At 36.1% G+C, this 24,108-nt stretch overlaps 3 protein-coding genes across 3 annotated transcripts; all 3 read left to right on the top strand.

The window, feature by feature from the left end:
- The first annotated feature begins 364 nt into the window (after window positions 1–364).
- On the top strand, window positions 365–23,170 carry LOC149072343 (speckle-type POZ protein-like). Its single transcript, XM_089246780.1, has 2 exons — window positions 365–1,357; window positions 22,960–23,170. Exon 1 carries the CDS (start codon window positions 365–367, stop codon window positions 1,295–1,297), a length of 933 nt encoding a protein of 310 aa, XP_089102906.1. The 3' UTR covers window positions 1,298–1,357; window positions 22,960–23,170.
- LOC149072345 (speckle-type POZ protein-like) lies at window positions 9,779–10,780 on the top strand. Its single transcript, XM_089246779.1, has one exon. The coding sequence runs from the start codon at window positions 9,779–9,781 to the stop codon at window positions 10,778–10,780; it is 1,002 nt and encodes a 333-aa protein (XP_089102905.1).
- On the top strand, window positions 17,357–18,611 carry LOC149072344 (speckle-type POZ protein-like). The gene has a single exon (XM_089246953.1). The coding sequence runs from the start codon at window positions 17,465–17,467 to the stop codon at window positions 18,473–18,475; it is 1,011 nt and encodes a 336-aa protein (XP_089103079.1). The 5' UTR covers window positions 17,357–17,464; the 3' UTR covers window positions 18,476–18,611.
- Window positions 23,171–24,108: the final 938 nt, after the last annotated feature.

The following is a 24,108-nucleotide window of genomic DNA, read 5'->3' as shown; positions in this document are numbered from 1 at the left end:
ATTATCTCCATTAAAAACCGACGCGAAAAAGTCATTGAAAGCACTACACATGCCTACATTGCTCTCTACTTTTGAGCCTCCTATCGAGAGGGGGCCAACTGTCCCCTTCCATCCATTATTGACGTATCGAAAAAATGATTTTGGGTCAGAGCCAATGTTATCTGCCAACCTAGATTCAACTTGCTTTTTACTATCCCTTATCGCTTTCTTCAACAGTCTTCTTTTATCAGTAAACAATGATAGGTCACCTCGTCCACTTTTATACTCTCTGAATGCTCTTTTCTTTTCAAGATAAAGGTTCCGCACGCTATCCGTGAACCATAGAGGGTGTGATGTACAAACACGCTTTTTTCGAACAAAGGGTATGACGTCGTGCAAAACAGAGGACAGCTTCGTACTTCGTACTATCAAAGAAAGCATTAAAAATGACGATGATTCGGGAACGTTGATGATCGACGATGATATTGGTTGTCATTTGTATCTAGTAAATTCTAAGATTAAGGGTAACGATATGTTTGTGAAATTGTCTTTCTGCTCGCTCCGTAACACCGCCGACAAAGTACTGTGGCATACAAGACCAAATAACTGGCATGTGCTCAAAGAAGGAGAAAAACTGGGTTATTCGAAAACCATGAAAAAGGATGCATTGATCAAAGAGTTAGTTGACGATGTCTTGATATTTTCCGCGAGTGTATCATATTGTAGTACTTGCGTGAAAGACAGCGCAAGCACAGAATATATTGCCGAAATGTCTCCAATAGCAAAACTAGTGCGAAGTTATGAATCGCTGTCATCAGATGTAGAAAACGCGGACACCAATATATTTGTTGGCAAAAAGAAAATTCCAGTGCATTCTGTAATATTAAGTGCACGTTCCAAAGTGTTCCATGCGATGTTCCAAAGCGAAATGAAAGAGAAAAAGAGCCGAAGTGTTCAAATCACAGATTTCGAAAAAAACATAATGGATGCGTTGATTCAGTTCATCTACACGGGAAATGTTAATGTCATGGATATTAGCGTTGCGCTACAGTTTCTTCGAGCGTCCGATAAGTACGACGTGGACGACCTGATGTTATACTGCAGCAATTATCTTATATCACACCTGAACGAGGAGAATGTTGTTCGAGTTCTTATAAAGGCTGATATGTACAACGCTCATTATCTCAAATTAAGAGCCTTGCAATACCTCAAAAAATGTCGTGGCCGAGAAATCATCAAGAAACATCGAGCGCTATTGAAGAAACATCCGGATATTTTATTGGATATTTTAGAAGATGATAGGGATGGTGATAGCTGATTCTTACGTTCGATAATCGTGTTACAGAGAAAAGAACCTCAGAAATCCATTTTTCCACAGGTACGGTAAGTTTTTTTTATTAAAAAAACATTTAAAAGCAAATATATCAGTGAATACCGCACTTGGAAACGTGCAAATTTTTTGTTAGCCTCGGCAGAGACAGGGCAATAACTTTCTAACTGGATTTTTGGGCATAAGGCGTTCGTATGAAAAATGAGTTTTTGTTCTACACATTATTCGGATACTTTTTTCTAATTGGAAATATGCCTTTAGGATCAACAGTGTGCCAGTAAAATGTAGTTAGGGTCTTTCCTTACTACCCTGTATATGCTATGCCAGGGGTCCTTAAACTATGGCTCACTCTTGAGATGGGCCGTACGAATCCACTTAAATTCTGGTTATTATAAATCCATTTGTTTCAGATACACCACTGATTTCAGAGACGTCTTACCGCTTCACGTTCTAACGACCTGGGCTGGAACTCAGGGGACCTCTTGAGAATTAGAAAAGTGATGAAAGGTTATTCTAAAATTGATGACAAGTTATTCAAGCTAAATGAAAAATTATTCGAACATAATAAAAAATTATCCTGAAAATCAATAAAAATTCTTTTTAAAATTAAATGCAAAATTATTTTGAAATTAGTGCAAAATTATTTTAAAATTAGTGCAAAATTATTTTAAAATTAAGTGCAAAATTATTTTAAAATTAATGCAAAATTCATTCTAAAATTATTGAGAGAAATAATTCTAGCATGAATATATAAATTTTCACACACACACACAGAATTCATAAAATAAATAATTCCAACTTAATGAAAATTCAGAATTCACATAAAATAAGTAATTCAGGTAAATAAAAGAATTCGTGAAACACATAAATTCATAAGCACAAAAGTACTTATGAAAGAGATAATTTCAGAATCAGTCAAAGCTTTCGATGATTTGGAGCCCCTCTGTTTAATTCGGGTCCCTGGGCTCAGTCCTTGCCGGCTCACCTATTAAGATACCATGAACCGGGTAACTACATTTCACAAAATAAACATTTTGATAGTCAGAAATATTTAATTAGAGGTTTTTAAATTAAAAATAAACCGATGGGTCGCTTAGTTGATCATGCAATTGATTTTGGGTCACGGCTGAAAAAGGTTAAGAACCCCTGTGTTATGCTATCTCAATATAATATTTACAATCTCCAATACTTACTTTTTTGCAAAATTCCAAACATTTTTTTCAGAGAAAGAAAAAGCATTATTAACAACTTTTGTGCATCATAAAATAGCATGAAATCAATTAAATAAAAACTGATTCAAAATAAAGGAAATTGTTCAATTCATAAAATGAGGCAAAATATTTTAGATCCATTCATAAATAATTAATTAATAAATGCAAATTTTAAACTTTAAAATTTTAATTTTAAATAATAATGAGTTAATGGAATATCGATCTTTTTCCCTCATTTTTTATGAACTGAATAGTTTTCTTTATTTTTAATCAATTTTTATTCAATTATATCGATGTCATGCCATTTTATCATGAACGCAAGTTGTTGAATAATTTCTATTTTTTCCTTAATATTTCAAAATTTGAAAAAAAGAATCAATTATTAGAGTATACTGTATATGTGAAACATTGCATCGGCACAGCATAGCATAAACAATCGAAAACATATGAAAAAAATTGAAATGAATCAATGGTTAAATAATATTTTTAATGATATTTCTGCTAGAGCGTAGTTTTCTTGAAGCATTTTGATCATATTAATCGGTATGGGACCCCTTTATATAAATTTTTCGGTTCATTGGGAAAATTTTCATTTTGGTCCGAATTGGTTATGTGCAGGCGTGGATCTTAAGTGATGTGTTGGGAGGAGCATTTTATTGTTTAGTACAGTGGTTCACAACCAGGGGCGATATGGACTCGGGAGGGCCCTAGGATATTCCAGGAGGCCACGCATGAAAATCTCGCAAAAGGGGAGCCACGGCTACTGATACGGGGGCCACGAAGAAGTTTGTGAAATTAAATTTTTTTAGTTACTGACTGAAAAAATTTAATTTCAAAAAATGTGCATAGAATATCTTTTTTGCAATTTTTCTCCTATTCAAGCAACATTAACATGAGGAAGGAAATAAAAAACGTAGTTCATATAATCTCGGTGTTCTTACGACTTGAGAGTGACAGCAGGCCCTGACAAAAACTATAGAAGAGGTTTAAGCAAAATGGAGTAACTGTAAAAACAAAAAATTGTGTGTGTTCGAAGACTTTTCATTCAAAGAGGGCTCCCATAAAGAAAGCACACGAAGATTTGTTGACCATTCACTGACATTCTTTTGAGTGCTGGTAATAAATGTAATCTAAGAAGTAGAAAAATGAAAGCTTGTAAAAAAAACTATCGTTTTTATGCAATTACAGACGGATAGCCATCTAGTTTAGTACAAAGCTATCTTCAGCCGGCACTGAGTGGTCTGATGGGGGAATATAGTTATAAAAATCGAATAAAGAATGATTGCTCTGGGGGTATTTTTTATGAATTTTGAGGGGATGCCAATCCATTGCCTCTGCTGAAAAGAAATAAAGTCTAATTCGTTATAACGAACTCCAAGAGACCAAATCATACATGAGGAAAAATGCCCGCGAAATTTAATTTTTTAAAACTATATTGCTGTATAACTTAAGAAACCGTAATTGCATAAAATTACTGTTGTTTCAATCGCAAGTGTTCATATGCCATTCCTTTCAATTTAACAGGAAAAACGTAATTTTAAACTTATTTAAGACGGTCTTAACGTCATCGTCATTTGGTTTGCTGAATGGTTTCTATAAGCCAGCGGTTCTCAACCCTTTTTGACTCGCGGAGCCCTTTAGTATATAATTTTCATTCCGAAACTCTGTAGGAATTTTTTATTTATCTATAAAATTTACTGATTTATTTTATTTTCTTCGAGTCGCGGTGGAGCCCCTGGGAAGTGCACACGAAGCACCGGTTGAGAACCGCTGCTATAAAGAATCCAAGCAGATAATGTATTGAACTTCCTCTAAGTGACTCCTATTAACTAGCCTGCTGCTGGCCTGCAATATCCCAAATAATTTCAATGGAATTTTCCTATCCTGCAAGAGCAATGTTGTGGACATTAGAAGAAAAAAAATTCTAAAAGGGCATATGACCACATTTAAAGCAATTTAAATCTGTTTATTTAAGACTCACTGCGTCTGCTGATTTCTCAGAAAAGTGCAATAAATTCTCACGTAAGTCTTCACTTTGAAATGTCCCATAACCGGCTCAATGCGTCTTTTTGTATCTGTCAACCTAAAATTTATGGTTTGTAGTGTCGAGTGGCTTTGCGCAAGTGTGTATGGCCGCGAACAAAAACGATCCTTTTAATCATGGTCCATTTCCGACATACTTGCAGCGCTTCGGACGATCATCTCACAATGCTTGTAAGTGCAGGCGATTTGGGGGGTCAGGGGGGCCGCCCCGCCCCCCGGCTTTTGAAAAGACACTAAAAAAATGGTGTGTGTGTGTATATATATATATATATATAATTATAAATACATTGAGTACATGTTCTTTGCCCCCCTGGAAAAAGTTGAAATGACGGCCCTGTGTAAGTGTGGTGCTACGGGCTCGCTATGGCACTACGTCTGTCAATGTCCACACGCATCAGCATTTCATTTTGGTCAGATGTCACAAAGTCAGATGACGGCATTCAAGAGAAGAATACTAAAATGTCAGATGAACTTCTCGCGCATTCAAAATTTGATTCAATTTTTAGACCGTATTTGCTGCACGATAAGAAGGGTGGACTACGGCAGAAGCAGAATGAATTTCAGCCTTCCAGACCAGTAAAGCTGATACCAAGGGGAGTCTACAACTTGCGGCCACGTAGGGGTACTAGAAATTCACGAAACTGATACGTCGTTGAACGGCGAACTTTATCGGAGAACCTATAAACACTTAACATGTAAACGTGGTGAATCAATGCCACCCATAATCCAGTTAGCCAGCCGATGTAGCTTCGGGATTGATGAAAATCTAATTTTTTTTTTTTAATTTTTTTTTTTATTTAACAATACACAGGAGAATTAAGATGCAGGATACTTATGGAACAGGAATGTGCTCCTAGATGAGCTAAAATACCTGGGTGTCCGAACATTGGCTGACTTGGACACTTTAACCAGGACTCCATGTGACGCAAACATGACATCGATTTGTCGTTGTACGCCCTACACGACTATGACTTGTGACATCCAACGAACACGGACGGACCGCCACCAACGGAACTTTGATTATCGAGTCCAGACGTGCCAAGGACGCTATAATATCAATTTAGATTTCGATTCTTAGATCACGATTCATCATAATTATTCTGTTGATTTATACTCCTGCAATTGGACTTGTTGTAATTGGACTTATAGTGACGGACTCGCGATGAGAGGAACCGGGTTCGAACCCCACAGTGGTGGTCAGCTGAAGTTGGTTTTCTGTGGTTCCCAACTTCAAGGCGCAAATGCGAGCCGATCTCCCCGTTAAAAAGTCTCGCCACAGAGAGCAACAGTCCTACAACGATAAATCATTCAATCATAACACTTCACTCATAGTTAGAAAAACTGGTGGCAGATGGCAGCACTACACATAACAAGCATTACAGAGAAACAAAAAACTTCACGTCAGGTTTCACTACACGTACACGCACATTCCCGCATGTACCGATTCGTTGGGGGTTCCGCGGGTGGGAGGGTTGTGTGGGCGGGGTGCATGTGTGGTGTAGCAGTAGTAGGTAGGGCCTCCAAAAAATGGCTCGGGGATCCATGATGTTCTTAAGTCAGCCACCTCGTTGGGCAAGTTGCCTGTTGTGGCGTTGTATTTGTATTTGTTATTCTGTTATACAAATTTATATAGATATATATACATATACACATTTAATAAAATTCCGGATGCACCCATCTTTCGGGAATGCTTCGATATCTCCTTGAGATGGGAAGCGGGGTGTGTCCTGTTCTTCAATGTTCAGTGTCGATAATACGCATGCAAAACCAATTCAGCGATGCGTTTTCACAATCTGCAAAAACTGCATGGATTTGATAGTTAGAAATGATGTCTAAATGCCAAAGATTTGGAGTTCGAGTCAAAATGAAAATGTCAAATAATTGAAATTGTGCTTCGTATAAATGAAATATTTTAATATTGAAAGCTATATATATAAAGATTAATCGTGACCGTAGTCAAATGTCTCATAAATGGGAAATTTTGTCATAAAACTGAGTGAGGCGCGAATCCCCTTGCGCACAAGTGGAATTTCGAGGCATTTACGCACAACCGAGCCCCTCTTGGCCATTTTTCTTTTTTTCTCCCCACCCTTTCTTCCTTTTGTTTCCTTTCTAAATTTATAAAAGTAAAAAGGACATAATCATTATAAAAAGGACTATTTTCAGATCAAATTGTCAAAGTTCAATTACTATAGTGGAAAAATGTCAGATTTTTTGGGGGGAATACAATCAAACCCCATTATAATGAACTCCAAGAGACCGGAGAAATCACTTCGTAATAACGAAATTTCGTTACAAAGGAATTCCAGATTTTTATATTATTCCTATGTAAATTTATCCGAGGGATTAGAAAAGTTTTCGTTAAAACGATATATTTCTCCGTTATAACGGTATTCGTTAAAACAAGAGTGACTGTATTTCGTATCAAACTATTTTTTTATATGCAGGCTGCATGGGTAACAGGGCGTATGGCACTTTACTGGCGAGCCGTTAGTCTAATTAGAGACATACCCAACTGGAAAAAGTATCCAAATCACGTGTCCAACTCAGATATGTCATTCATGTTGTAAGGGGTTGTATAGCTATAAAATAAAAAAAACTTTTTATACCGTCCCAGTGCCAGCTTCTTTTTCTTCTTTCTTGTCCACAAGTCTTTTCCACCCTTCTTTTGAAATCCCAGGCTGCGGTCTCCGGCCCTTATGTGCCACTGGGCGCACGTGCAATTTTTCTCCCTAGTCATTGGATTCAGTCACCCATTTTAGTCAAATGGCTTGTACGTTGCATCGAGTTGATGGCTGTCTTCATGGGGAGAACGACGCGAGTAATTCGAAACTTGCGAGCAAGGGGAACCATCACTATAAATCTTTGCTAACTTTTCCGACACAACTCTGCCTCTTTTGAGGTAACGGAAGTAAGGTGCTTTGCATCAGTCCGGGGCTGTGAGCGGTTCTATCTATCTATCTACCGTCCCAGTGTGCCAAATAACCCGATTAAGAAGTTGTTGTTCCGTCTTTCCCGATGCCAACTAAAATAATTTCACGTTTTTAAGTGCAATATTCACCGAGATATGCGAATTCGAAAAATTGAGGAAATTTGAGGAAAAACAGCATTAAATGCGGATAAAATGATTTCCTCGCATTTTTTAATGCTGTTTTATCCCAACTTCCTTTGAATATCTCAGTGAATATTGCACTTAGAAACGTTGCATTTTTTTTGTTGGAGACCAGGAAACAACTTTCCAATTGAGTTTTGGGGCACAGGGTGTCCGCATAAAAAGCTGACATTTTTATTTTAATAACTAAGTATAAATAACCCCTGGCAACATGAATCAAATATCTGATACTGCACATTATTCAGGTACTTTTTCCAACTGGAAGTATGGCTCTAGGACCAATGGTTAGCCAGTAAAGTGCCATATGCCCCGTTACCTATGTGCCCTGTATATTAAATATACAGTAGTACGGACTGTTATGCAGGGTTCATACTCATTTTCGTAAAAAAATTTCCCTGGCTTCCAGTCAAATTTTCAAAACATTTCAGGTTTTTTTAATCAAAAGATTGATATAAATTACTAAAAATTTACAAAAAATTAATTATATTATAAAATTATTTATATCAATTATAACATTGCTATTGTAATTAATTAACATTATTATAATGACATCATAATCGTAGATTATTTTTTTTACACCTAAAGAGGCAAAACAAATTTATATGCGCAGTAAGAAAGTTATTAAAATATCTTATAAAAAAGTTATTAATAATACGAGGGAACTTGTGCGCATGCCAATGTAAAAAAAAAACAAAAACATTACGCGAAATTAAAGTAAATAAAGCAATCGTTGCCACAAATGTTGAAGAAATACTGATTTTTAATACGTAGTAGTAGTTGTAAACTTTTTGCTTTACGTTGATTGGTTGAATAGTGAGCTGAACCGTAGAAACTAACGAATGAACCAAAAGACCGGTTTTTTCCTCCGCAACCCGTCACGTGATCCTAAGGCCAATGCTCAACGCAAAGGGGAGAGTGACGCTTAAGGAATTTTCCTTACGATAGTTCCTTATCTAACGACAAGCGCGGAACGGGCGTTATAAAAGGAAAGCGGGATTGTTCACTCAGACTGCTGGGGACTGAGGACCTCAAGTTTATAGACAGAGTTCATACTTCTTTTTAGAGGGTTTTTGGCCGTAATCCTCCACGCTGGCCAGTGCTGGTTAGAGAAAGTCCATCCGCGTCCGTTCACCACGTGTTAAAACATGGCTACTTACAGGCTGCAACCACAAGAAGGTGCGGATTGGACTTTAAGCCTCTACTCCTAGTCGTTTCCTTCAAGTCCTCATAATGAAGCAATTGAAGGGTCTTCTAGTTAACAAGTAAAGTAAAGACTATTCAACAGCCCGATGTTGTATATAAAGCCATTTAATACAGTAACCAACTTCTGCTGAACACGAACGATGAACAGCACCCCGACCGGCTTCGAAACCCATTTCGACTTCTGCTGTATCTAATATGCACAGATTTTTGACAAGCAAACTTGAGAAATAACACTGTTGAGTCACATTAATGTGATACCAGCTTATATCCAGAAAAACGATTTTGTGCAGTAAGCATAACGGTAAACATAAACGATACTAGCAACCGTATATTTTACCAAACGACCAGTTTCAAGCGTACTGCGATGCTTGGCTGAAAAGCCAGTAATTGTCGTTTTTTGTATATTCGATAAATAGCTTGTTAAACCTGTGGCAGAAGAGCCTGATTCGCACCTGCAGCTCTGCACCATGCCGAACTGCTCAAAAACCGGTTTTTGAGGTGTGGCTGAGGTGATTTTGCTGTCAAAAACCGGTTTTTCGGGCAGCAATTTTGGTTTCTCGGTTCGACGAATCGTAGCTGTGCGGGTGTAGATCTCATGCTAAATGTCTCTCTCTCTCTCTCTCTCTCTCTCTCTCTCTGATACATTTTCATTACACAGATCTCAACCTTACACATATTGCTTACAGATATTGCAAAATATTAATAATCTACGCGAAGACTGATAACTGTAGAAGAGGGGAGTAAACTAGAGATAAAACAATATCTCATTATATATATATACACAATGTTGACTTTTCTATAGAGATAAGGCTGTGAATCAGGCACATACTAACAGGCAATCGTTTGATGAGGACGTACTATTCATTCTCGGTGTTATTTTTGCTATAGCAAAATATAATCATGTCACTAAATACTGGATCTACCCGTGTATCTGGTAGCGTCTTTGGAAATTTCCATTGCTCGTGGAGTATTCCAAACGTCTCGGCAAAACATGGAACGATCAAAACTGATACTATCAAGCTTCAGGACGATTTACTGAGATTGTATTTAGAATTTCATAACAACATTGACTCAAATGATGATGAAACAACTATTTCTTTTTATATGCATGTTACCAGAAAAAGTTCAGAAGTATTTGTGAAAGAACACATGTCACTACATAACAGTGCTGGTAAAGTAATATGGCATGAGGAGTCAAATGAATGGGCAAATTTCGATGAAGGAGAATACACATGGTTTTCAACAGGAATTAAAATAGATGAATTAATTGACGATATCTTGATAATTTCCATGCATGTCACATATTGCGAGACTTCCCGGAAGGAGGAAAAGAATATTACATATTCAGCTGCAATATGCCCAATTGCAAAGCTTTTTCAAGATTTGGAGTCATTGTTGACGGATGGAGAAAATACGGACATTGTATTATCTGTCGAGGAGAAAAAAATTCCCGTGCATTCCGTGATACTAACTGCCCGTTCTAAAGTGTTCAAAGCAATGTTCCAGAACGACATGAAACAGAAAAGAAGCCATACAGTTGAAATTACAGATTTCGAATCACCAGTGATGGACGCATTGATTGAGTTTATTTATACGGGAAATGTTAAATTCTTGAGTATGGATGTTGCGCTGGAACTGTGTCGAGCCGCCGACAAGTACGATATGAACGATTTGATGTGTTACTGTAATAATTACATCATATCGAAGCTTAATGATGAAAATATTGTTCGAGTAATTATTAAAGCAAACTTATACAATGCTTCAGACCTGAAAAGTGAAGCCCTGCGATACTTTCGTGCTTGTCGTGGAAAAGAAATTATCAAGAAACATCGACCCTTATTAAAAAAACACCCCGATGTTCTATTGGATATATTAGAAGGGGAAAAGGATGATTGTGACTAATTGTTGTAATCAACACTAGCCCTCTTGAGTAGAACATCTAGAAATCAATTGAAATGGCAAACGCGCATAGTAAGTACGTTCTTTACTGAATACTATTTTGAATCTGAACTCATCTTGAAACAATGACAATTCAGAGAACAACAGCAAACAAAATTTCATGGCTGATAAAAAAAGTTTATCTGAATCTACAACAATGGGAGAACGATTGTTTTAATGATGCCTATTGTAATACACTATTGAATTTATCTATTTTTAGATTTTTGTTTCCTTTGTTGTAATTGTAATTATTCTCCATGTCAATTAATATTTCCAATCATTTTGTAATGTATGTGTGAATACATGCCAACCTTGGAACCAAGCCTCGCCGTAGTGCCAGTGTTCATCGCCGGGAAGGGGTTGGGACGCCCTCAAAATAAATTTCCCGAAAAAATAAAATAAAGTTTTCTCATAACTTCTTTTAATTCAAATCAATTTTATAAACAATTTTTAAAAAAAAATCTGTGAATCTGGCATTCTACAGGGTGATTCAGAAAAGATGGAAAAAACTTTAAGAGGTGATAGTACACACCAATACTAACAATTGTCATCAAAAAATGCATGGTCCAACATGAAACGCAAACGTTAAAACAGCATTCCTGTTGAAATTTATCGCGAGAAAGAGAACACCATGCATGCAAATGTAACCTGGGAAAGAAAAAAAACCTTATGCAAATCTGCGTCACTGTGAATAAAAGGCATGGGCGCGTCATCCCGTACGTCACAACTGTTAGAGCGCGCGATTGCACGCTGGAATAACTTCACAGGGCTGGCGTCCGCGCTTTTTATTCACTGTGACGCAGATTTGCTTACGGTTTCTTCTTCCCCAGGTTATATTCGTATGCATGGTATTCTTTCTTTCCCGATAAATTTTAATAGGAATGTCGTTTTAACGTTTGCGGAGCGGCCGTTTCGAAACGCGCTATCGCGTTTGCGTTTTATGTTAGACCATGCATTCTTTGACGACAATTGTTTGTATTGGTGTGTACTATCACCTCTTAAAGTTTTTCCCATCTTTTTTAAATCACCCTGTATGTCAAACTAGCAGTAAAACTTTCTTAAAACGAAAGTGGCAAACCGTTGCTTTTTAACCAGGGTAATGAAAATGGACATTCCAAAAGTCATTGTCGCAGGATAGTTTTTCGACGCTATCGCGGGCATTTGTCAAACTCTACCGAACTTAGTAGCCTATCGTTCAAGTTGAGGCCTGTTTTGCACACATACAGAATTTGGTAAATATTGGTATGAAATTATAGGTTTGTATAGAGAACATACACACAAACTCATATAAAATGAATTTTATATAATCTAGAAGTAAAATTTGAACCTTATTTTATTTATCAAAATAAATATAGGCTATGATAAGCTATCTTAGTGCAAACTGCACCTTTCTATGTCAATTTGTTATTGATTTGTTATTTATTCTTTCGAGATGCGTTCTTTGTCTGACGTCATTTTTACTCTATGGGATAATGGAATTCAAAGAAATCCTTAAACAAAAGAAGTTTCTAAAAAAACCAGAATTCCGTAGTTTTCACAATTCGCCGTAGTTCCGTATTTTTTAGTAGAAATCCGTAGTGGTTGGCCGGCATTACACTATCAAAGTTTGATACAAGATCTGCAACAAAACTTGGCATTTTAATGTTACATTTTTCGATGCAACACACGACGTTTACACATTTATTCGACGTAAAACCTGAATAATTCGACGTTTTCACTTGACTCGAACTCTGAATCTTTTGAAAAAACGTCATTTATATTCATCAAATGCACACAATTTATTTATGCAGCGAAAACGCATTGCTGAAACAGTTCTTTTTGCCGAAGCAAAAGCCATGAATTTTAGGGTGATTGCTGAAGTACATCAAAACAGCCAGTGAGGATTGTTATTTAGAATGAACACTTAAGTGATTTGTTTATTGCTTGTTCCTGAGAATACGCAGACGCGGCGAGCTCCAAAGAAATGCATTTCATTTGTTTTGACGGCCATATGTCCTTTCAGAATTTTTTTTTCTCCCTATGTTTCCAGCGTTACCCCCACCAGAGGATAAAACAGTACACACACACACATCGTAAGCATTTGGACGGTATAGGTCTGCCCGTAAGAAACACATACGGTACACATACACAGTTCTTTCGATCGTTTCCTGTAGAATTTTCTTTCGTTGTGGTGCTTTGCTTGCTGGGGCTGCGTCAAATCCTCAGTTCGTAATGTCGAAAAAGCAAAACGCGCTTTTTCTAAAAAAAACCGGAAATTTTTTGGAAGAATTCGACAAGAATTTTAAATTAATGACGATAAGTTGATCTTGCAAAATAATTGAAAATCCTGTGTCAACTTTGAAAGCGATTATAAAGCAGAGAAGCAAAATCAAAGACCAAGCTGCTGGTTGCAAATCATTTACTGCCAAACAAATGAGTCCAAGATGGGAAATTTTCCAAAACCGAAGATTTTGTCGCAATTTTTTACCCAATGTCTGGACTTTATTATGTCCCGAAGGTTATGCTATATATATATATAAATTTCTGCTAAATTTTATTCCTTTAAGTGAACCCCAAAGGCGTGCATTTATGAAGGTAGTTTGTTTCAATTATTTCTTAGTTAATGTTGTCGTTTGAATCTTAGCACAAACCATTTAGTATATATCTTTTAAGGGTGTAAACATAGTGCACCCGTGTTTCGGATTCTGGAAATCCGTCGTCTCCGATTGGTTAAAAACCCGAATTTCAAGCTAAAAAAGTTTAAATTCGGGTTTTTAACCAATCGGAGACGACGCGAGTTTCCAGAATCGGAAACACGCGTGCACTATAATCGCACCCTTAGAAGAGAGAATATCCTTTGCAGAGAGAAAATATTTTCTGAAAATTGCAATTTAAAAAAAAGAGTACCTCATTATACCGCCACGCTTGTTTTTCGATAAAGCCGCAACACAAAATCAACAGTTGTGGTTTATTGGACCAGTCATGATGTCTGGGACCTGTAGGTTCTCATATCCACTGGTACATAGGACCACTGACTTTAATTTTTTAATTCTAACGCTGCTTATCATTCTATCCACATTACTCATGAGCTCATGCGATTGTAGACGGGAATCACGAATAATACAGCCACTGGATAAATCCAGTCCGAATCATCATCCGCCATTAATGCGCAGTGCACAGTGTCACGTCAGTATTATATAGCTACAGCCAATAGCTATCACCTACAGTACAGTGCCGTCTTAACGCATGGGCCTCAAGTGCAGAGGGGGAGACTCAAAATTAAATGTGGTTAAAAATTTTGGGAGTAAGAGCATATGAATTTGTGTAAACAGGAATTTTTTAGCTATGTATAGGGACCTCGGAAAACATCGCCTTGCCCGGAGGCCCATGATGTCCCACTGTCTACGTAGATTTTTATTGTCTACGTTGTGTTTTTATTGTCGTTTTCAAGTGCATATATAGGGTGAATCCGACTTATTCTGCCAAACGAAATGGGGTGATAGACGAGCCCAAGTGGATCATGAAACAACCTACTAACCCTGTCCTATCTCGAACCATTTTCGAGTTATGGTGAATAATCATATGGAGAAAATATGCGTGAAGTCTAAAAAAAATATGGTGAAAAGTGAAAGTTTCTGAGACCTATACGCAAACTAACCACACGTTTGGAAAGAGCAGAAAAAAATTCTATAGGGGTTGACACCAATTTCATCGAAATATCTGGTTTTAATGGCCAGCTACAAGCGCTGAAAGATTTGCGAAGTTCAAAATAAAATTGTCGCCAAACTTTTTAATTGCCAATTCCGCGAACACCCTTCTAACTACAATCGGTCAAAATTTGCCAAAAACTTTTCCATTCCACCGTCTTTCGAAAGAACCTAGAATAAACCAAATTGGTCATCTAGTTCAGGAGAAATTTAGTCGTTGAGCTTAATCATCACTGAAATCTGCGTTCGTCGAAGTAATTTTAGTAGGTTTTGACGACAATTCGATTTTTCACTTCACCGATCTCTCAGCGCTTGTAGCTCGACATTAAATACGGATATCCTGTAGATAGAGGTAGTGTCACCTTATCGGATCTTTTGTGCAAAATCAAATTGTCGCCAAAATCTCTAACCGCCAATTCCGAATTTTCGTTGAATATGTACTTCGTCAAATGCTGATTTCAGTGATGTATTTCAAATAAAAGACACCAGAAAACCGATATAGTTTATTATAAGCTCTTTCGGAAGCTGGTGGAATGAATAAGGTTTTGGCAAATTTGACCGATTGTAGCTAGAAGGGTATTTGCAGATTTTAAAATTTTGGCGACAATTGGATTTTGAACTTTCCCAATTTTGAACCTGCGCAAATTTTAAGCCACGTTCGCAACAACACGCCGCTGGGCAGTTTTCTGTTTTAGTAGCGAACGGAAATCAGAAGGACAGCGAAAATTAACACACGAGGCTACAGGTGGAAACACACTACACTAACGCGACGTGACATCACGTCAGAGACTTTTTGATTCGTGGAAATACTGTGACGTTGAAATTATATGACGGGAAATTCACACGTCACAGAATTTCGAATTAGAATTCACATCTCTGACATGACGGCAAATCACGTCACGTCAGTGTAGTGGGTCTCAGCCTATTCGGTAGGTGTTTCTTTTCAAAAATAACATCATGAGATGGCGTTCGCATTCTCGTATGAAATATTGTTTAATATCAACATTATATATATATTTACATAAAAATACGGTGTATTTTCATTTATTTCCATAATTTTACACATTCCGGAATTATATTATTTTTCCCTGAATTTTTATTAAATATTAGAATTGTTCTTTCATTAGTTTTGGCTTTTCGTCAGTTCTGAATTACATTATGGAATTCATTAATTTCGGAATTTTCGTTGATACATCGAATTTTTAATGTATAATTGTTTCCAAATTTTGAATTGACATCAATTCTGAATTTAAATTTTTATCCATTCCAAATTTTATTAATTTTTAATTCTTATCAATCTAGAATTTTATTAATTTTCAATAATCCTGAATTTTTTTTCGATGTTTAGAGAGAGAAATCGGCTTTTATTTTTTTTTTAATTATCCTACGCGCAAAATAATTTTTCTTAAATTTCTGAATTTGGCTTCAATTCCGAGTCTTCATTAATTATGATATTTCAACGATGGAGGAATTATATTTCTTTGAATCTGAATTTTAATTATTAATTTCACTAATTTTGGTGTTTTATTAATCTAGTATAGTTATTTTTCATTAAATATGAATTTTCAGCAGTTTTGGAATTATTCGTTAATTTCAAATTGTCGTCAATGCTTTCATTTGTTTTGACTTTTCATCAGTTCCCAAATTTTCATTCATTATGGGATTATTTTCCGTCAAAAAATTTCGGAATTTTTATTTATTCTAATTTCTATTTTCCCACCCTTGATGAGCCCCGCTAAGAATTCAATTCAGAGCGAATCCGTTGTTAAATTTGCACTTTCTCGCCGCGTCGTCACGTGACACTGCCAGCGTTGAACACAATGCACCTTTGAACACTAACGCTTAGAAATTTTAAGTTTTTATATTTTTGACATTATCAGCCAATCAGAATCAGGCTACTGTGACGTTATAGAAACATCACCGTATGTGTAAAGTGTACCTCCTGCTGTTACGTTTGGCAACTTATCGCCAAACACCAGTGTCTATTAACGATTTCGCTTTTATTTTGTCATTACGTCTCGTTTGCTCACACGATAATATTACAATGATATAATTTAACAATACTATAATACTATAACGATCATAATAATAATGATATATATTATATAATAATAATTATATTGACATGCAATAAATACAGTGTCTTGCCGAAACACAATTTCTATGTTTGGTTTTCTAATTCTATTAGCATTATGAATCAATAAATGATAGCAGGGCCCAGCTTCGTTGGGCGCTCGCTTCGCGAGCCGTTACTATTGTCAACTTGATGCAACTGAACCACATTTTGATTAAATCAGAAAAAAAATTAAAACATTTTTTAGTGATTCAATAAACGATAACTTATTATACGGGGGTGCCCCCCCCCATTCCCCTATATCGCCAAGTTCGCTGTTTGGGAACACCCCCCCCCCCACTCATTCCCGTGCATCTGACAATTGGTGGTGAATTATAATATAATAAATCATATTTATCCCGTGCAACGGTTAAAAGAACAAAATTAAATGTAATAAGAAATTAAACTTTTCAAACGAAGATGTTAGAAAAAAAATTGGATGGTTACGAAGGGACTCCGAACTCATAACCTTCGTTTTAAGCGTCCCGTGAATTTCCCACTGCATCAATCCTGGTTGCCGAACTGAAGTTAAATTTAGAATATCCATTATTAAATGTCGCTAGGAAATATGGTGGCGCCAAATGGATCAAAAGTTACGGTAGCCTCGCGGTCTACTGTGACGTTTTTATGACGTCACAGTTGCTTGACTCTGATTGGCTGGTAATGTTAAGAAGGTCAGAATTTCTAAGCGCTACATCTTTTAACTGGAACGAGGATGTTACAAATGATAGAGGGCGCTGATTCCCGCGGCGTTAGATGTTCGACGAGTTGTGCTCACAGTGTAATTTTTGCCGATTATTCTGTTACGAGTCTTGCTTTCCTGGTGTCAATAATAACGCGTTTTGAAACATGTCGATATATAACAAAAGCGTTCATGTTTCTGCTAGCAACCACGGACACTTCCATTGTTCGTGGACGATTTCTAATTTCAGCTTCTTAGATTCTACAGTAGGCAAATCTATCCAGAGCGAATCTTTCCTGCTGCAGGCATATTCAACAAGATGGCATCTGCGTGTTTATCCCGGAGGTATCAAAGGATTCGTTTCTTGTTTTTTACTTCTATCTATCAGACCGAGAGACGAGCTGTACATGCAACTTCTTGCTGTGTCGTTGTGTGACAGCGCTGGGAAAATATTATGGCAGTCGAAACCAGATGCTTGGACAACGCTTGAAAATGGAATGGATTGGGGCTATAGGAAATCTATTAAGAGGGATACTTTGATCAATGAATTAATTGACGACGTATTGGTTGTGTCTGTGAGTGTTACGTATTGCTGTACGTACGTTAAAAGCCATGATGACATGGTTGTCTCGGCTGAAATGTGTTCGTCAGCCAAGTTGGTTGGAGATTACGAATCGCTGTCGAAGAACGAAGAAACGACGGATATCGTAATAAGTTGCAAGAACGAGAAAATTCCAGTGCATTCAATTGTATTACGTGCCCGTTCTAAAGTTTTTGCAGCCATGTTTGAAAACGACATGAAGGAGAAGAAAAGTAACCGAATCGAAATCACTGATTTTGATAAAGATACGATCGATTTGTTGATCCGATTCATGTATACTGGAATCGTCGCATTTTTGAGCATCGATATCGCGTTGGAACTTCTTCGAGCCGCCGATAAGTACGACATAGATGACTTGAAACTTTATTGCAGCAATTATTTGATATCAGAAATCTGCGACGATAACGTTGTGCAAATTGCTGTTAAAGCCGATATGTTCAATTGCAAGAAGCTCCGATCGAAAGCTATCGAGTATCTTGTTGTGAAGGATCGACGATCGATCATCAAGGAGCATCGATCATTGCTGAAGGATCGACCAGAACTGTTACTTGATTTTCTAGAGGCTTTTGATGAATAATCAGTGTTTGCTGGACAATGATCTCGTACAAAACGTGTTAAGGAAATGTGTTACTAGTGTTTAAAACATTTGAAATTGAAATGCATGATAAAAGAAATGCTTTGAACATGTGATTGTGTATTAAATTTTTTCTCTATTTCCATGTATTTTCATCGAAGGTTAATGTGTTTAAAACAGAAAGAGTATGTATATTATTTTAGTAAAATTTTGTTAAAATTTATACTTAAGAAAAATTTGAAATTTCAAATTCAACATATAAAAAATCTGTTTTAATGTTAAAATTTGCATGCAACGGAAAACTTTCGCATGAATGTCAGTGCCACCATTGAATTTCCGATCGTTAGATTTTACAGTCTCACCGGTACTGACGAGATATCTCGTCTTAAAAGCCTTTATTTAAGCAATGACAAGCCAAAATATTTTCTAAAGCTGATTTCTAAATGTAATGCATTTTTCTATATTTTGCACTTGCTGAAAATCGAAAGAAAGCCTTCTTTATTAAAATGTGTTTTTTAAATGAAATTTAGTGGTTTCTGACTGTTAAAGGGTTACAAATTTTTTAGGATTTGCCTGATATAACCATGAGATATGAAATGGTTACGAGAGAGGGAATTTTGAGATTTTTTGCTCAATTTCCTGTGGGATGTCCAAAAACGTTTTGGTTTTGACTTATTTTTAATTGTATTTGAAGGACAAAAATATGACAATTTTGTGTGAAATCTAGTTAAAAATGTGTATATAAGTTAAAGATTGATAGTTTACTCATGATATTGAAGTTTTTGGGGGCAATAGATAATCTGATATAAATTTCAAATTTTGTGCTGTTCTCGACTCCAATTTACTAATTACGCATACAAAATATCAGGTACCAATTCCAATTTTCCCGTTGCCATGGCGACTTGTCCCATATCAAGCCCGCCCTCTGGTCATGATATTTATAAAACAATACCTGAGAGTGATCGTGGCGTTCTCGTAAATGTCAAACATGGTTCCGCTGGAATTGTCACAAGTAGGCCTAAACTAGGCTAAAGAAAACTATAGCCAAACGAGGGGAGCCAAATTGTCGTGCTTTTTGGCATCGCAAAATAGTGTTCGTCAAATTCTGTTTTATTTACCAGGTAAACGAAACGTTTGGTCGTGATTTGGTGTATTCAGGGCCGCAACTAGGGTAAAAGCAAGCGGGTCTGATCAAAGCCTCCTAGAAGTACTAGTATCTAGGAGGCTTTGGTCTGATGCCCCGGACGCTAGACTAGAGGAGGCGCCAAGTTCACCCTTTAACTGCTTTTACATTATACGGGGGTGCCGAAATGCGTTCTTACCCGTTCTTGGTGATAACGAGTCTAGTTGTGACGCTGGTGATAAAAAATTATTGTTCAATTGGGAAAAATTTGATAGAAAATGTTTTGAATGGAAATCTGTGATTTCAAAAGTAAAATAATTAGTCAAATTCCGTTAAAACGACATCGAAGACCCCCACGTAATTTTGTTTTAATCGAGGTAGGCATTTTCGAGGCATTCGACTGTTGGCTACAAGCAACATTGATATAATTACAGACCAGAATGTAATAGTGAAACCTCGATATAACGATATTCTGTGGACCAAGAAGAAATATCGTTGTAGAGGGATTATCGTTATATCAAGATAAAACATCGTCATCAAATTTATGCTGTCATTTCTAAATCGGCGTTGTTAGTACCACTGGAACGTGCGCTCTTTTGTATTCGCCGCAAAAAATTTAAATTGATAACAGTAATCATAAAAAATAGTATAAAAATATTTTGTTTGTGTGTGAGAAAACGTAATTTTTTGTATCATTGTTTATGCAGGGTGTCCTATAAGTGCTAATGCGGTCTTTCTCTCATCAACCGCTCGTCGTAGAGGTATACTTTCAGTTTAAGAAATGCTAAAAAAGCGTTCAAATATCACCCTCTTCCAGTTTTGAGTGAAAAAAATCTAAATATTTACATATTCCCCCGTCCTCTAACTTTTAACTAGAAATTTCTTACCCTGTGTCTCCTGAAGCCAAAAAAAATTCCAAGTTTAGGTGCAATATTTGTTGAGGTATTCAAAAATCAGAAGAGAGTTCGGAAAGGACAGCATAAATGAGGGATAAGAGCGCTGTTCGATAGTTTTGCGTGATTTTGGCGAATTTCTCACTCAGAAAAAAGTTTCGATGCCAATCTTATAGGGTTGCCATAGCGACTTTTATTTACGAATGTAAATCGCACAAAAATCTCAACTAGGGCTGAATCAAAGCTTGTTGAAAGTAACTATTGGAGCAGCTTTAGTTTGAATATTTATACGTTACCTTTAAACCTATTATAAGCATGTCTGAAATTGGCGAATGCCTTCATGTTTCTGGAAGCGTCACTGGAAATTTTCACTGTTCTTGGATAATTTCAAAATTTAGTTCTTTGAATTTCACAGTCGGCAAGAAAAAACAGAGCAAGAGTTTCCAGCTTCACGAGTTTTCACCAAGCTGGTATCTAAGTCTTTATCCTGGAGGAGCATCTGATTGCTGTGCAGGATTCGTTTCTTGCTATCTTTACGTAGACGACTTCAATGATGATAGTCAGGTGCGTGCAAAAATAAATTCCTTCAAGTTTCTTAACAGTGTTGGTAAAGTACTGTGGAATTATAAAAACGATGAACGTACTGTATTCACAGAACGACTAAACCTAGCTTGTGCAAGAACTATGGAAAGGGATGCATTAATTGAAGAATTGGTGGGTGACGTCTTGATAATTTCTATTGGTGTTGCCTATTGCAACACTTGTTTAATGAACGGAAAAGATCCTGAATATTCAGCTGAATTGACTCCGAACGCAAAGTTGGTCGAAGATTATGAATCGCTGTCGACAAACGCTGAAACTGCTGACTTCGTGTTGTCAGTGGGAGAATAAAAGATTCCTGTGCATTCTGTAATATTAAGTGCACGTTCCAAAGTATTCGAGGCGATGTTTCGGAATGACATGAAGGAAAAAAAGAGCCATTGTGTGGAAATTACTGATTTCGAGAAAGATTCCATAGATTCGTTCATACAGTTCATATACACGGGAAATGTGAAAGTAATGAATGTTGAAATTGCGCTTGAACTGATTCGAGCAGCGGATAAATACCAAATGGATGACTTGAAACGTTACTCCAGCAATTATCTTATATCGCACTTGAACGATAAAAATGTAGCAAAAATACTAATAAATTCTGACAGGTACAATGCCTATGAAGTGCGGTCAAAGGCTATTAAATATTTCAAAGAAAATGGAATACGAGAAATGCTGTTGAACCATCGGTCCGTTTTAGAATCGCGTGGGGATTTGTTGTATGAAATCATTGAGAATATGGTGAGTAGACTTATTCAGCAACAGTAAGTTTGAAAAATAATTGTTTTTAATTATCTACAACGATATCTAATGAAAACGTATGGAATTTTTGAATTGCCGATACATGTTTCCGATCTGTGCAAGAAGTATTCAAAACAATTACATGTTCAGTATATTTTATGTAAAAGTTTGCATTTTTTTTTAAGTATTGGATACAATCGATCCTCTTCTCTTGAGGCCCTCACAAAAATGAGATGCGGTTGAAATTTTTTAGGATTTACCAGGTAGGGCCTCCGAAAAACCACTTGGCCCGGGGGCCCACGATACTCTTAAGACGGCCCTGTTCCTCATAGATCTGCACCTGGATACAATCGTGTAAATACGTTAATTGAAGATTCATATTTTTCAATTTTTTTTTATTGTTTAACCCATTTACTCCCTACGGGACATATACTACATTTCAACGTGTATAAGGGACCCTGTCTTTGCCAAAAAAAAAAATTGGAGGGGTTTCTCATATATGAATAGTATTATACAGTCGAACCCCGATTTAACGCCACCATTTATTTCGCAAAACTTTGGCGTTATATCTAATCTCGGTTTCATACATTCCAGAAATGGAAGATTTGTTTGCTGATAACTTCTGGTTCTAAGCGATTTGACTATTTTTTTCACAATTTTAAACCCAAAAAATCGGGGGGGGGGGGGGTTCTTATACATGTTAAAATGCGGTATGCCCCATACAGGTTTGAAAATTGGTAGTGGAAAAGGTTTAAATCTGAGAATTGTCAGTTTGATATTTCAAAGTTTTTTTCAAAAAATACCGAATGTTATGAAATGTAAATTAAGGTCTTCAATTTTTAGATTTTACAGGCTACGTTATGTGGTGTGTATGTGGATAATCGAATTTACTTAAACATCTTCAAGCATTTAGAATTGACACCAAACTGAGAATTTATGTAAATTAAAAGCTTAATTGCGAGTGATAAAAATGACTTGGAATTAAGCTTTTAATTTACATAAATTCTCAGTTTGGTGTCAATTCTAAATGCTTGAAGATGTCATTCAATCACAATGTGAATGAATCTCATAAAATCAGTTTCAATCTCGAATGTAAATTTTATTTTTTTTATAATTTGGAATTTGAATTTTTTTTACAGAAATGAAGGATAGAATCCTGCTTGTCGAGTTAATGAAGATCTGGCCTTTTCAGGAAATACTTAATGAACATGAATTTTTGAATATCTGATTTATTTTATAATTGTTTCAAGTAAATTATTTGACCGTATGTTCCAGCTACTGTTACCTGTTTCTCATACCAAAATAAACATTTTGTAGCAAAACGAGGTTGTTGAAATCTGAGATATTTATTCAGGCTTAAGAATGAAAAAAAAATTTTCAGGAACTTGAGATTTCTTTAAGAGAACTAGTAAATTGAGTCTGAACTTTACGTGAATCAACGTTTGGGTGGATCCGGATTAAAATTCTAAAAATTGACTTAAGGTATCCGACTACGTTGAAAACGTCATTTTTTAAGAAAATATGGATTTTCATTTTTTTTATAAAAGCCCGATTTGTTGTAATTCCAAAACAGGCCTTGTTTATATGATGCTTAGAATCAAAGTTACGTTCAATTTAGTGTTGCGTTTTTACATACAAGTAATACGCGAATAAAGACTTTAAACGTGTTTTACGAAGAATGCTATTTTTGACATTTTACTTGCCTTTGTGATATGATTTGTAAAAATTGGTGCATTGCATCCTTACAAAATTTTAATGTGATATTTTGCTATACATTGTTGAGATTATGAACCAAAATCTAAGGTCTATCACATATATTTTTCAAATTACAGTGTTTTATAGACAAAATGTAGGATGAAATTTCAAAAAATTCACACGTACTTAAACATATTTTGGTGTAACTTATGAACATATCATACAATCCTTTAAATTTTGGTTCATAACCTGCAACGTTACTAGCTAAATGAACTGTGAAAATCACAAAGTATTTCATTAATAAAACATTTTGCAATCGTGTTTCAAATATCTCATGAATTTTGCCTAAAATTTGACATAGAAACGACTTTTTCATACAAAATATAATAGACCAAAATTTGTCACTGTTTTTACCATTTCGAGACACTTTCTATCAAAAAATGTATTTAAAGTTCACTCCAGAACCATTTTAAAGAAAAGTGACAAGAAAGGTAGTCGGGATACCTTAATGGGAGATTAGGATCGAAATGGATGACCTGCTAATTCACAAATCGATGATTATAGTGCATTTCCTGCATATACACTTCTCAAAA

This window comes from Pholcus phalangioides, unplaced genomic scaffold, assembly GCF_987345545.1.
Source record: "Pholcus phalangioides strain wild (caught in Gottingen) unplaced genomic scaffold, Ppha-v1.0 ptg000017l_1, whole genome shotgun sequence".
Taxonomy (NCBI): Eukaryota; Metazoa; Arthropoda; class Arachnida; order Araneae; family Pholcidae; genus Pholcus; species Pholcus phalangioides.
The sequence above is the reverse complement of the archived record's forward strand: the minus strand, read 5'-3'. Positions and strand labels throughout refer to the sequence as shown.